This window comes from Tachypleus tridentatus, chromosome 7 (assembly GCF_004210375.1).
Source record: "Tachypleus tridentatus isolate NWPU-2018 chromosome 7, ASM421037v1, whole genome shotgun sequence".
In the NCBI taxonomy this organism is placed as follows: domain Eukaryota; kingdom Metazoa; phylum Arthropoda; class Merostomata; order Xiphosura; family Limulidae; genus Tachypleus; species Tachypleus tridentatus.
Window position 1 is genome coordinate 32,793,047 of NC_134831.1, and position 15,270 is coordinate 32,808,316.

Genomic DNA, 15,270 nt, shown 5'->3' on the forward strand with positions numbered 1-15,270 from the left:
AAAACATACATCAATATATTATTAAAACTTATTTTCTGTAAAAAGAAATGACAAATCATAATAGAAAGTCATATCTTGCAATTAGTTATAGTTGAATGTATTAAGAAAACATTTTATATCATTTTATTCTTTTTTTGGTAAATCTAATAACCTAGTATTACATGGCTTGCAAATATGCAACTAATTAATATTGAAGACAAGTTGTACACAGTGTTTATGAAACTTTCAAATATGATTTTATTCTTAAAGTCATTGTATTTTGGGATAAAACAAAACTAGCATTATATTCAAGTCTTCAACGAAAACAGCTAGTCAAAAACATATTGAACACAATCTCCAGGAGTTTTTTTTTTCTATGTAATGTTTGGTTTCTAAGGCAAAGACATGTTTATTAGACACTTTTTTCTGTCTCTATTAATGTTACTATAATCCAATTTTGGTTGGTTGATTTAGTGTTTTATGGCACAAAGCAGCTAGGCTATCTGCATCAAACATCTGGTAAAAAGTTAAAAGTAAATTTAGTAAAATTCATAAAAGGAAATAAAGGTAAAACAAAACAAAGTTTAAAAAGCATAAATAGCATAAAACTTGTTTTAGTCTAGTCTACAGCATTAAGATAAAAACTACAGTAATTCAAGGTGTAAAGGACTTTCTGTAGCATAACTGTAATTATCATAACTCACCAGGAAGACTAACAAGCAAGTACAAAAACCACCGTCAGTCACTTGAAGTTGGCCTTTCTAGCCCTGGTCCTGAGTTATTTGACGTCATGGCCATTTTCAAAAAGGAAAGTAATAAAAAGGTTTTAAAAGACGTGTAGCAAAATTATAATAATAACCTACCAGGATGACTAACAGGTAGTGCAAACAGCAGCATTAGTCACCTGAAGTTGGCCTTTCCAGTCCTGGTTTTCAGTTATTTAATGTTATGGCCAGTTTCTAATTTCAAATTGAACTAGATCAACTGTGATTTTTAAAAGGGAGCCACAATAAAAAGGTGCAATGTATAAATTAAAAACTTAAATTGCATTAAAAAGATCAATGGCCTTTAAAAAACCAAAAACATTACCAAGGTGGACAGTGTCACCATCACCAATAACACTCTCTAACATTATGGACAAACCTTGGGACAGAACATGTTTAAAATGGTGCCGTCAGTGAGAGTCATAACGATGGCAAGAAAGTAAAATGTGGCTTATTGTGATCTAAGTATTACATAAACTACACATTGGTGCATCAGTTCCAGATAAAAAACCGTGACCAATGCGTATTCTAGGTAGAACAACTTCCTTTTTCCGATCCTTACAGAAGCAAGACAGCCAAAGTCCAATATAGGGTTTTATGTGGAAAAGCTTGTTTTTGTGTTGCTCACTCCAAGTCCACTGCCAGCTGGCATGGAGCCGAGCCTTGAATACAGGACCATAATCCATGTATGGAACAGGCATAGCAATGATAGTGCCAGAGCAGACAGACTTAGCTGCAGTATCAGCGAGTTCATTCCTGCAAATACCAATGTGGCCCAGTATCCAGAAAAACTGGATAGAAGTAGATGTTAAAGAGAAATGGGCCACTTGGTTTTGAATATCAGCAAGAACAGGGTGAGAACTAACATGAAGTGATTCCATGGCCAGTAAAGAACTAAGCGAGTAAGTATAAATAATGTAGTTTGAGTACTGTTTAGCTTCTATGTGATCCAGGGTTAGAGAAATAGCGTACAGTTCAGCAGTGAACACAGAAGCTGTAGAGGGGATTCTGAACACAACCACAACAAACCATGGCAGAGCCCACACAGTCACCTATTTTCGAAAGATGGAAGGATGGTTCAAAAGATGTTCAGCAAATAGCAGACAGTATTTCCATTCAGGAGTGTCTACTTTTCTCAGATGACTTAAAGATAGGTCACAATTGGGGGCTGTAAGAAGCCATGATGGGATGGGCTGACCAGTGGATACAGCAATGTTATCCAAGGACAGACCCAATTCATCCAACTGCACCTGGATAAGAAGGCCAAAAGAAGCAATGGCAAATCATCTCTTCTGAAAAAGCATAACCCACCAAGGAAGTAAAACACAACCCCAGGTGAGATTCTTTGGTAAGGATATATGCGTCACTGCAGAAACTCCTTAGGTGGAGAAACCAGTGAGAATCTCAGACTCTGGGATGTTTTTCAAATCCCTCTCAACAATAACTCTTCGTGATGAATTCAAAGTAGCATGAGGTGTAACCTCTATAGTTATATCCCCAATTGCCTTTGAATGCAAGAGGAGTTCACTGTGTTGAGATGTGGATGTTTCCACCAATATGTCGCCAGATTGAAGCTTCTTTACTGACTTTGGAGAGCCAGCAAGTCCCTCTAATCCATTCTGAATGAAAATGGGAGACATTTGCCCTAAAGGTTTGTCTGAAAGTGAATGTAATATAAGAAAATGAGGTACAAGAGGTGGTACAGATGGTGAGGATTGCTGGTCAGAATCTTCAAGACCTGGTCATTTACCTATAGGATGTTTTTTCACTATTTTATTAAGATTTTTAATTGGAGTATTCATAATAAAGAAAGGGAAATTTCAGTGCCCACGGACCCCACCCACCATGGAGCCCTAAGAGGGGACTCACTACAACATCAAACAAAGACTGCAGCAATGCGAGGGTTTCGTGAGCACTATACCCAAACATCAGCATCAGATACAATGTTCACAACACCTGTTGAGAACATCCAACACTGGTACTTGATTGACCCCAGCCCGAGTGCACCAGCCGACTGACCCAAATAATTCAAGGCTAAAGTGGTGTGTTAGGGTTCGGCCCCTAAACCACCAAGATCCCCCTCCCCTTCATGGGTGGATGCTTAGATCCCAGAGGAGGTAAACTGAAAGAACAGAACCTTCCATGAGAGGTCCCCTCACTACATACAGGAATCCACATCGAAGGGAATCCGATTTTAAAAATAATAACTTCTAAATTTTGACCACATATGAAGCGATTAAAGAATACTGACCAAAACTTAAAAGTAACAATGTCATTAGTTGTAATTTCAAAAACCCTTGAAATTCACACACATCATCAATAATTTAAAATCTGGATTGAGCCCTGAGGACCTGACATTCTATGTTTGATACCCTTCATGCACTTATTCATTCAATCTGTAAGACACATAACACTATGTTACAAAATTTGTACTTTTTCTTGTTCCTGGGCAGACAGTGTTATTTCCCAATTGCTTATGCCTAAAGTAAATGGAAAAGACCTATTTTCTCTTTGAACTTTGCTTTTGTGACCTGGGTAATGAAATGTTCAAATTTACCCATTTTCCAGAACATTCCAAGTAGATTCAGTGCTGAGTAGCTGATAGAGAATTTTCTCGAACTTACAAAAATTTTCAAGAACTTTCTAGAATGTTGTAGAACTTAACAAGAATTTTCAAGAACTTTTCATAGTAATATATATACAGGAGCTCACCACTTTAGTATAGTTCTAGCTGCCTAAGTGAACACACAGACCTTTCTGATTTTATCAGAGATGGCATCAAGAAGCTGGAAGCATTCTCCAGATGCATTCTGCTATGTACGTGGCCAATTTATCAATACAAGAGTGAAAAAGTCCTCTGTGACAGCGTCTGCTAAAATGTGTGAAGCCTACAAGGCATATTTTGGCATGCCTGTTGGGGATCAAGACAAACCCTGAGCACCTCATTTTACCTGTAAGCTCTGCAAAAAAACTCCAGAAAATGAGACGGACAATTTTTGCTTGCTTGAATAGTAAGATTTTATATTATACAAATTTTAGACCTTTTAAAATTTAAATATCTTTTAGTGAACCTCAAAGAGGAATACAACAGCATCAAGACCTTACTAGAAGCCTTGAAGTATGATGAGTATTGCTGGGAGGTTATTAGAGACTTCAAAATGGTGGCATTCCTGAGGGGTCTCCAAGGAGGCTTTACCAAGTTTCCCCATTATCTTTGCCACTGGGACAGCAGGAAAACTGCAACACACTACAACAGGAAGCACTGGCCACAGTGTATCGAGTTCTCTGTGGGGGAAGTATAATGTCAAGTGTGAGCCACTAGTGCACCTCCAAAAGGTGTTGTTCCTGCCATTGTACATAAAATTGGGTCTTATGAAACAACTTGTCATAGCTCTTGATAAGGTGTCTGCAGCCTTCAAGTACCTTCGAGACTTCTTCCTTAAGCTGTCTGAGGCAAAGGTCAAAGTTGGTGTCTTCATTGGACCATAAATAAAGAAGATCTTGGAGAAGCTCAGTAGGAAGGAAAAAAAAAAAGCTTGGGGCAGCTTTGTCGCAGTGGTTTGGGGCTTCTTTGGCAACCATAAGGCCAAAAATTATGTGAAACTGGTTGAGGCTCTGGTGAAAAACTACAGCAAAATGGGCTGCAGGATATCCCTGAAAGTCCATATCCTAGATGCTCATCTTGATAAATTCAAGAACATGGACACATACTCAGATGAGCAAAGCGAGCACTTCCACCAAGATATAGTGAACTTTGAATGCTGCTACCAAGGAACGTATAATGAAAACATGATGGGAGATTATATTTGGGGGCAGATACATTAAAGTGATTTACATTACAATCTCAAATCTTGAAAAACTACTCACTTCTAAACATTTTTGTTCATCTTTGTACAACTTTGGAATAAATACATGTAAATCTTGATTCATATGTTGTTTTATTCAGACCTTATGTAAATGAAAATGCTCAAATTTCATTATCCAGGTCATAAAAGCAAAGTTTGAAGGGAATAATGGCCATTTTCTGTACTTTTACAACATAAGTAATAAGAAATAACACACACTCTCCAGGAACAAAATTTGTGTTACACTGAGTAATCAAACAAGTTTTTACCTCCTTCTTGGCTTCGAGCAGGTATTTCAAACTGTAGTTCTGGAATAGTTACCGAGGCCCATTCTGTCTTCACTACCTGTCGTTTGAGGTCCTTAATAACATAAAAACAAAACAAAACACAAACACAAGTGAATTTTACAAATTGTTTCTTGTAATGTATGAACAAAATAAAAATAATACATATAAACAATTTTTTTAAATTAGTTGAAACATGATTTTTAAAATACAGTACACGTTTTGACATAAGTCAGTACCTATGACAGTTAGAATACATTAAAAAGTTTCTGTGACAATGTGTGAAAAACTTTAAACACTGCTTAAAAAAGAAATCTGAGCATTACAGTACCATTGAAAATAAATTATGGAATCTGAGGTAAAAGGTTTCAAAACTAAATACTGTGGGATTATAAAAACGAACTACGCCAGAGTACAATTACATGTTGATAGTTTACATTAGTGCATTGCTAATGTAATGTAACACTGGTGTGTCACAGTAACACAAACATATTTTATTAAAACATTATTTGTATCATAAAGACCACAAAATTTTTAAAACAAAAACAGAAAATACAACATTATACTTTATCCAAACAATAACACCCCTACTTTTAACTAAATATGGGTTCCAAATAATTGTATGGCTACTCAGGTGAGTGGATAAATTGCTACACAGACAAAAAAACACACTATATCCACCCCTATACACAGATATACTGTACAGTAGCACAATATTAGTCAGCTGTATAGTTTCTTTGCTTTTCTTTAGTACCTTTGATGACAGTGTTTTGTATAATATAAGTTCACCACAACTCACTGTTTGTTTGTTTGTCCTGTATGTGTATTGCTTGTGTTTTTACCATTTCTTCCATTAAATAACATTTTGGTGGAGAAATTTGATATGCTAGTTTTCTTAAGAGTATTTTGTACTCATATATGTATAAATCAATGTCAGTTATGAATACAGATTTTCACTATGATTCAGGGCAAGAGAAATGGCATACAATTCAGCAGTGAACACTGACATTTGACATGAAATTGCTTGATATGGGAAATAAAGTTTAATTTACAGTCAAATACAAGATCTAAGGGACAACAGGAAGTACAGCATCATCAATACAAATTTCTGGATCTGGATGAATACCCTGCTGGTGGCAGAAATGCACACAAACAGTTTTAGAGAGAGAAAATTGAAAACCATTTGCTGTGGTCCACTTAAGTACATGATTGATTGCAGTTTGTAGCTACTACTCAATAAACCTCATGTTTGATGACTGACATGAGATGTGAAAGTCATCAACGAAAAAAACATTTGCAACTGTATGGGGTAGCTGTTCACTGATGGCATTAATCTTCATAATAAAAAGTGTAACACTGAGAACACAGCTCTGAGGTATTCCAAATTCCTGCAGAAAAAAACAGGAAAGAGTTGAGCCCACACAGACCTAGAATTGGTGGTTCATTAAAAAATGCTTAATAAAAAGTGGCAAATTGCCACACAATCCAAATGAGTGAAGGTCTCATAAGATGCCATATCTCCATATTGTATCATAAGCTTTCTCTAAATAAAAAAAAATAGAAACAAGATGTTGTTGCTTCAAAAAGGATTCTCTAAACATTACAAGGCAAATTAAGTGGTCTATCACAGAGCATTGTCTTCAGAACCCACACTGTGTGGATGAGAAGGTTGTTTGATTCAAGGAACCAAACAAGATGAGCATTAATCATCCTCTCTAAGGTCTTACTGAGACAACCTGTCAAGGCAATGAGACGGTAATTTGAAGGAATCTATGGATCCTTCCCAGGTTTAAGAATAGAGAGTACAATAGCTTGGTGCCAAGCATCAGGAAAGACATTCTCCTGCCATATCCAGTTAAAGACAGCCATGAGAATAGTGAGAGAGGCAGAAGAAAGGTGGTGTATCATCTCATAATGTATATCATAAGATCCAACTGATGTATTGCCAGACCGATGAAGCAAAAGTTTGAGTTCCATCAGTGTAAGAGGGAGATTGTAGTCATAGGGATGATCAGTCGAAAAGGAAAGAGGCAGATGTCCAACTCATGACTGACCGAGTACATGAAAATAAGTGTAAGAGCCAGTATTGAAGAGAGACAGGTTGTGATTCAAGAGCATAGGCTCTATAGCATGACCCTTCACATCAATACTAGAACAACCCCAGAGAGGATTATGTATATTAAGATCCCTCAAAATTAAAAAGGAGGTTGGCAGTTACTCAATGAGGGCATCAAGGTCTGAGGCATGATCATTTTTTTTAAAGGGGTAGAGCACAGAGAGCAAACAGTGATGGTATGACCCAAGGATATACAGATAGCTACAGCCTCCAAAGGCATATTCAATGACAAGGACCAAGTGGGCACACGTTGATCAACCAACAGTGCTACTCCCTCATGTCTTTGTCTTACACATGACCTCTCATTTTGGTATAAGGAGTATTGTCAAATTTTGACTGTATTAGTAGGTTTAAAAATGTTTCCTGTAAAGAAAGACATTTGGGATGATAAAAGTCAATCAAATTCTTGATGTCATTCACATTTGATTGAAAACCTTGACAGTTCCATTGGATTAGCGTGGCCATTTATCTTTATTTTGGAGGAGAATTTGGCACAAAGACCTCCTGCTTGCAATTTTGTTTTCTTTACTGGATGTCGGTTAGTCACTCCCTAATGATCCTCCTCTGGATTGAGTAGGCAGGTTGGAGTTTGTAGACATATGTTCCAGTGATTGAGAACGTGAATGAATGGGATGTTTAATTTTTGGGGTGTCAAGAGAGAAAGACCCCATGGTAACACCTGGACTTGAACAAGGTGAAGTTTGGCAATGACTGGAAGATGTAGTAGGGACAGAGATAGAAGTAGACACTGATTCATTAACTTTGTTGATTTTGAAGGGTACTAGATTAAGATGCACTGAGGATTCTGTAGGAGGCATGGAAATGTCTATGTGGACTCCTACTGTAGTAGTGGAATGGATTACGGCAACATAAGTACGAGATGGAATTTGGAATAGTAATTTCTGAGCCTCTGGATAAGTAATATTATGAACTGTCTTGAGACGTTGTACTTCTTTTTCTTCAATCCATTTAGGGCAAGAAGTAAAATAGGAAGGATATGGACCATTACAATTAAAACAATGCAGTCCTAGTTTGCATTCAAAAGCACCATGGTCTTTACCAGCACATGTTAAGGAACCATAGCAAGATGTTTTTGAGTGACCAAATTGTTAAAAATGAAAACACCTAACAGAGTTAGGAATATCAGGCTGTACCTTAAAATCCAGATATCCTGCCTTGATTGTGGTAGGAGGATGCAATGATGTAAATGTTAATATTAGAACACTTGTTGGCTCCATAATCCCGTCTCTACGAGTAAAAATTCTGCACATGGCTGTAACACCTTGGCTGGTAAAACCTGTGAGGATCTCTGACTCTGGAATAGTCTTTAAATCCCTCTCAACTATAACTCCTCTGGAAGATTCAAAGTAGAATGAGGAGTAACCTTAATGGGTATATCCCCAATGGCCTTCGACTTCAAGAGGAGTTTGGAATGTTGTGATAAAGCTGTTTCCACTAAAATGTCCCCCAACTGTAATTTTTTTTACCGATTTAGGTGAGCCAGCAAGCCTTTCTAAACCCTTCTGAATAAAAAATAGACATCTGCTTTTCAGTTAAAGAATGTATAATTAAAAATTGTGCAATAGATTCAAGTTGTGAGTTTAACTGTACAGAGTCATCATTGTGTGGTCGTTTGCCAGTATTCTGATTTTTCTCTAAGCTGTCATACTTTTTTTATTTGTGGGGTATCCATAATAAAAAAAAGAATATTTCGGTGCCCACTGACCCAACCAACCATGGAGCCCCACAAGGGAATGCACTACAGTGCCACATAAGGTCACTGCAGAGATGCCAGGGTTTTGTGAGCACTATACCCAAACACCAATATCAGAAATAAAGTCCACTACACCTGTTGAGGACATCCTATGTTGGCACTCAGTTGACCATGGCCCAAATAGACTAGCCAAATGATCTTGAAGGGGCCACCCCAAGACTGCCCGTCTACAGGATTTCAAAGCCAAAGTAGTGTGTTGGAGTTGAACCCCTCAACCATCAGGATTCTCTGGCAAATACACAGGTGAATGTTTAGATCCCAGAGGAGGTAAATTGAAAGTACAAAACCTTCTCTGAGAGGTCCCCTCACCATAAACAGGAATCCACATCGAGGGGTTCAGTCGGTAACCAACTTATTTTCCACAATAAGAGAGCAAATAAAATTACTGACGATTACAGAGAAAATAAAACCAAAACTGACCAAATGTTAAGCCTTTGGGCATTAAAAATATTAAGAGTTATAAACCTACACTAAAGAGAAAAATGAGTACAAATAACATACATAACTCTTTGAAAGTTCTGATTTACTTCCTATGGGAAATAGAAGTGAAAAAAAGACCAAGTGAGATATAAAGGTATTGTATAATATCTTGAGATGACACTGACAGCAATACGAGTAAACATAACTGTTCAGAAAAACCTTTTATTTAAGTGAATACCATGTATGATTGAATGTAACATTATAGTTATATTTTCCATTCTGGAATCAGAAAATCAATCATTTATCCTTTCACATTATATTTACTCTGTTCATTCCATTAACTTTTTCATGAGGATGACGAATTCACTCTTCTGCAAAACAAGGTCACTTTTTTCAATTGCTTTATTTCTGACTAATTTTTAAAAAACTTTTCCTTGTTAAAGTGTTATAAGTCGTCCCAAGATTTTATTTTGTCATCTTGTATCTCACTTGATTAGTTTAGCTCAATAACAAGTATGTTTAGAGGTATAGTTTTGACATTTTCATTTATAACTCAGAAAAGAATTCACAAATGTGTTTTAGCTATGAACATTTTTAATGACCAGAATCTTTAGTATTACACGTTAATTTTCATTTCAAACCCAGCACACATATGTAGCCTGATGATAAATTTATGAAGAGATAAGTTTACACAGATTGTTCACGACTTATTCTTTAACAGTTATAGGAATAAATTTAAAATATTTAATAATTGCATGCCTTAAATTTACTGTGTAAAAACCACTGCATTAAGATAAAAACCTAAAGAACTTTGATACAGCTTTTAAATAAGATTCTTGTCAAAATATTGACTCCATATGAAACTTGTCATTTGACTTGACCATTCATTGTCTGTACTCTATCAGTGTCAGACGTATCTCCAAGTATTTTCCAAACTCATTACCCATGTGAGTAGCCAAGTCATTTTCTGGGAGCCATGCTCCATTTGGCATGAAGTAAATTTCAGTAAGGTCTAGTGATGTTCTTATATTTTGTGCTTTTACTCATTCAAAAACATTTTATAATAATTATTTCATAAATAACTTTAAAATAGTTTTCTGTTCTAATGTTACTTGTTCTGTAATCTCTCTCCAACACCTCCTGTAACTCTCAGATTTAAAATGTAGCTCTAAATTAACAGTAGAACATTCAAATTAAATGAATTATTCTAGATGTCACTTACAAATGGGTGTTCATTTATCATAATATATCTGTGAAGAAATACACAACAACTACATCTGTCTTTATAGACTTGTGCTTACCTCAACAGTTGAGACTTTCACCTTATAAACAACACCTTTTTCCTGAATTGTTGCTGCTGGCTGAAGTTCATTGTTTTCCCAGCCACAATGATCACAACAAAAAGACATAATAACCACATCTTTGTAAAATGGAATTTTTGTTAACAGAATCCTAGTTTTTCCCTATAAGTAAAAATTGATTCAAAGAATTCTATTCATTTGCTTAAAATAAAAGGAACAACAAAAAAAAACCATAAAGTATTTTTACAGATATAAAACTGTTCAATTGAAAATAAAAGCAAACAACTGATATAGCTTGTACTTTGTAATTAAAATACAGTAGTTATGTTAACAAACATTTTTGGTTGTAAAGAAACAACAACAAACTTCTGGACACAGACGGCAATAATAATATAAGGTACATCTTATCCCTTTCCCAATGAAGAAACCAAATGACACGAAACTCAGAACAAACTTACTTAAATGGTGTCAAATTTCTGCTTAAAAACTTCATATAATTTAATTTAGATTTTTTATCATTTTTATGTTGAGAAATGTTTAAAATGTTTTTGTGAGACAAAGATTTGAATAAAACATAAAAAAATAGTTCCTTTCATTTTTCAAACCTCTATTTAAATAATTATTAATCAAACTTTCTTTACTCAATTTCTCAATTTACAAAGAAACCATCTGACTGCAGAATACAGTAAATATTTAATATTCTTTAGATGGAATAATAAGCTGTGGACAGTGATAAAAAACTCTTCAGTACTGCAAAAACTGTGCATGTCTGGAGTTCTGAAGATTTCTATTTCTATTACTTATAGCCGAAATGTTCTTCCATCAAAAGAATGACATCTATTGCTGTGTTCTGCAGCTAAGTGGCTTCTTTGCAAGTTGAGACTGTGATTATGGAAATTTTTTATCATGCACAAGTTCTAACTTTAAATATACATAGCTTCAGTTGAGATACATGGTCCCAGTTCTCCTTAGATTCAATAATAAAATTGAGATTGTTTTCAACTGAATTAAACTATTTAACTTTAGTTTTTTAATAATGGATTTTCAATTAAATATGACTGAACAACAAAATTATTTAGTAATTTAGTTCTAGTAATTTTATTTTACATTGTATTTAAAATAAATTCTACAACTAATACAATCCAAACCTCACTTCTCAGTATAAAAAAAGTAAAAAAATAAATCTAAGTAAAATAAGAAAAATATTTAGCAAAAATCAATTGTATAATTTACACGAGTTAATAGAATTGAATTTTAAATTATTAACTTAAATAATATTTTTCAAAATTAGTTGAAAGTATCAATATATACACATATATATATCATATGAACAGTGATGTCGAGAAACCCACTTGTTGAGAAATTTATATGCAAAAACGGCTCGTTTGGGTTGAGAAAATATTTTACATAGAAGAGCGAACAACGTTTCGACCTTCTTCGGTCATCGTCAGGTTCACAAAGAAAGAGGTAACTGACCGGAAGCTGACCACATGTTTGAAAGGGGTTGTGTAACTGTGTGTCGAAATGTAGAGGGCGGTATTAGATGTTTGAATATTTTAATAAAATTATATATTCAAACATCTAATACCGCCCTCTACATTTCGACACACAGTTACACAACCCCTTTCAAACATGTGGTCAGCTTCCGGTCAGTTACCTCTTTCTTTGTGAACCTGACGATGACCGAAGAAGGTCGAAACGTTGTTCGCTCTTCTATGTAAAATATTTTCTCAACCCAAACGAGCCGTTTTTGCATATAAATATCATATGAACAGTAATTCTATGAGTTATAAATTTAATGTAGCAACTTTTTTCTTCTGATAATGTATACAAGTTTTCTTGGCTTTCAACCACATCTATAGCACAGACAAATGCTCGTGATTAATGAACAGGAACTTTGCAATGAATAAAAACAATTCAAAACCTAATTCAATGTTTCTTAACATGAGTGAACAATATATTCAGTATCCTTTGGGTTAAAGTGAAATGAAATTAACGGAAATCACGTGTCAAAGTTTTACTATCTAAAAAACTTGCAACTACATGAATAACAAACATCACTTATCATAGTACACATGACAGAGCAAATATCCTAATTAATGTATTCAAGTAGCAGTCCCATTCCAAAAACTAATCAGATTCACACTGATAAGTCATGAAGTTGTAGCGTGTGATAATACTATGTGCCTGCTACTCCCTCGGTTAAGATGCAAGTATTTTTAAATTTTTTTCAGACATATCAGTTTGGATGCAAAGAGGTGTCGAGTAACAAACTTTTCTTGTTTTGAGAACATAAAAACAGGGATTCACTTAGTAGCAATTAACCAACTTTCTTGCAGACATAAAAAATGACAACCAGACACAGAAAACTATTCTTTCCTGTTATTAAATTGAATAAGATTTAGAAGTACCTGTGCTTTACATCTCAAGTGTATTTTGTAAATAAACTTGTGTTTGTGTATACTGTTTAATTTTTAAAACCAGATTTCCCCCTAAAGACAGGATTAGACAGAGAATTACACAGATGTTTAGAATTAAGAGTTTTGCAAGTGATCTAAAGACTGTTGTAAGAACAACTTTTGGAAAATTTTCCACTTCTGATTTGAGCTTTTGTGACTTTTAAAGTAACTTCTTTTGAATTAATGTTTAAAGCAAGCATTAGCCTTTTGTTATTTTAGCAAGTTGTACTTTGATCACTGCAAAGGCAGATTAATTAAAGTTTTAAAAGTAGATTTGTTTGTACTATCATCATTGTTGTTATTGAATTTTGTGCAAAGCTACTTGACAGCTACCTAGACAAGCCAACTCTAATTTTGAAGTAACAAGCTAGAGGGTAAGGAGCTAGTTAACACCACCCACAAGCAACTCGTGGGATACTGTAATCAAATATTGGGATTTGTTTATGACTCTACTAAAGAACTCAAACTAGTCAAAAAAAAAGTTTGATATATTCATGAATAAATCACTTTTTAGTTTATTAAAAATAGTTAACTAAAAATTTAATTTTTTTGTATGTGAAAGACTTGTAATGTTTAAAATAAGGAAGATATTTTATTTTGGTAATTAGGCATGAACCACTGAAAATCCAAGCCACAGCCTGCTACACTAAACTATGGTCACCTTATATCATTGTCACCACAGTTGTCATTTGAATTTATTTTCATGTAAAGTGACTTTCAAATGTAACTTCAGATGCAGCTAGTTATTCTGGGGTTTTACTTTTATTTTTAGTTTAACTTGGGTGACAATTTTTTAACAAAGTCTTCAGTTTTATCAGTTCTGCATACACAACTTAATGTTTGCCTTCACTTTTCTTGTTGTATTATTTTAAAATGAATATTTTCTTGTTTTTTTATCAGTATGAAATCATTCTCCTGATTCCATTTTTAAATCAATATACTCTGTAGTACAGTATCCTTCAATTAGTGGACCTAAATGATTGCTCTGCAGGAATAACCTATTGCAAGAAAATTACCACAGTTATGAATTGTCACGTTTATATGATGAAAAGTGTCCATTTCTACAAATGGCAAAATTCCATTCATTTTGAGTAAACAAATGGTAATTAATACTTCAAAGTAAATGCTACAAGATAAGACAAATTTTCTGGCACATGTGTACTGGAATACAGCAACAAAACAAACAATTTTTGTTAAGTTTTTAACAACATCCAGCACTTGTTTATTCTTGATCACACTGTGATGCCAGTATGGATATGTTCAAGTAAGCACATTATATTGGTAAAAGTAACAGGTTTACTATAATACCAAATTTTACTATTGATAATGTAGACAAAAACTGAATGCATTTGTGTTTATGGAAAGCTAAGAATTCATTTATTTTGTCAAAGAACTGAAAAATAAAATATGTTAATTTGAACTTTGTTTTTGTTGCTCATAAATGCAGTGTTATAGAACTTCAAAATTACTGGCTACAATTTATTTTTGATATTTATACTGAGATCCATTCTGAAACTAATAAATGTTCTCCATTTAGTAGATTTCCAGATATTGCAGGATTTGATAAAATGTGGCATGTTTTAAAAATTAGATGAAACCAATTTGAAATAAACAAATAATAATGAGTAGTGAAAAAAAAATGACACAACTTAAGAAATCTAAATTATCTTGCAACATAAATAATAAAAGCATTATGAATAATGTTGTTAAGGAAAAAGGAAAAATTATTGTACTTAAAAATAATAAACAAGAGTTCTTCATAGTTAATGTTCAGAAAAAAAGAAGTTTTTAAGCCTTATAGAGATTCAAAACCATGTTATGGAAGATGAGAATTAAACTTAATGGTTTTAATAATTTCTAAAATAATTATCAACTAAAAAGAACTGTCTAACAATAATCTACTTTTGTGATGAAATGATAATGTTGAAAATATGAATTTGAATATCTGCATTAAAAAGTTTTAAACCCCAGCTCCAAAAACTGCTCTTCTGAAGGAAAAAAAAAAGATTTCTCTGTTGCAGACACATTATAAACATAAAATGGTTTGCCTAATGAAGTGGTGTTATCAGTGTTTAGTTTTAGAATTACGTGGAAGGTTTGCTATGAAAGACTATGTTTACATTACCTTTGTATCCCAGTTTGTTGTTCTAGTGAATTTAATTAACCAAATGATATTTACCAAAAATTGTTTATATAATCCAAGACTATATTTGAATCAAATTCAAACATTGAGTGCATTATTTATGTAATTAAAAGGATAGATAATAAAATTGGTACTTGTCACATTATGTCTACTTGAGTTTAACAGAAAGGATGAAAAAATGAATT

The 15,270-nt window shown here is 34.0% G+C and overlaps 1 protein-coding gene across 7 annotated transcripts in view; it reads right to left on the reverse strand.

Moving 5' to 3' along the window:
- The window catches only part of Zpr1 (zinc finger protein Zpr1), a 67,765-nt gene that overhangs the window by 32,369 nt on the left and 20,126 nt on the right, over window positions 1-15,270 (reverse strand). For all 7 annotated transcript variants that reach the window (XM_076510957.1, XM_076510964.1, XM_076510962.1 and 4 more), the window contains 2 exons: window positions 10,484-10,645; window positions 4,858-4,948 (listed from right to left, as the gene is read on the reverse strand). In XM_076510957.1, the coding sequence (XP_076367072.1) occupies window positions 4,858-4,948; window positions 10,484-10,645 (253 nt within the window). The remainder of the gene's footprint in view (window positions 1-4,857; window positions 4,949-10,483; window positions 10,646-15,270) is intronic.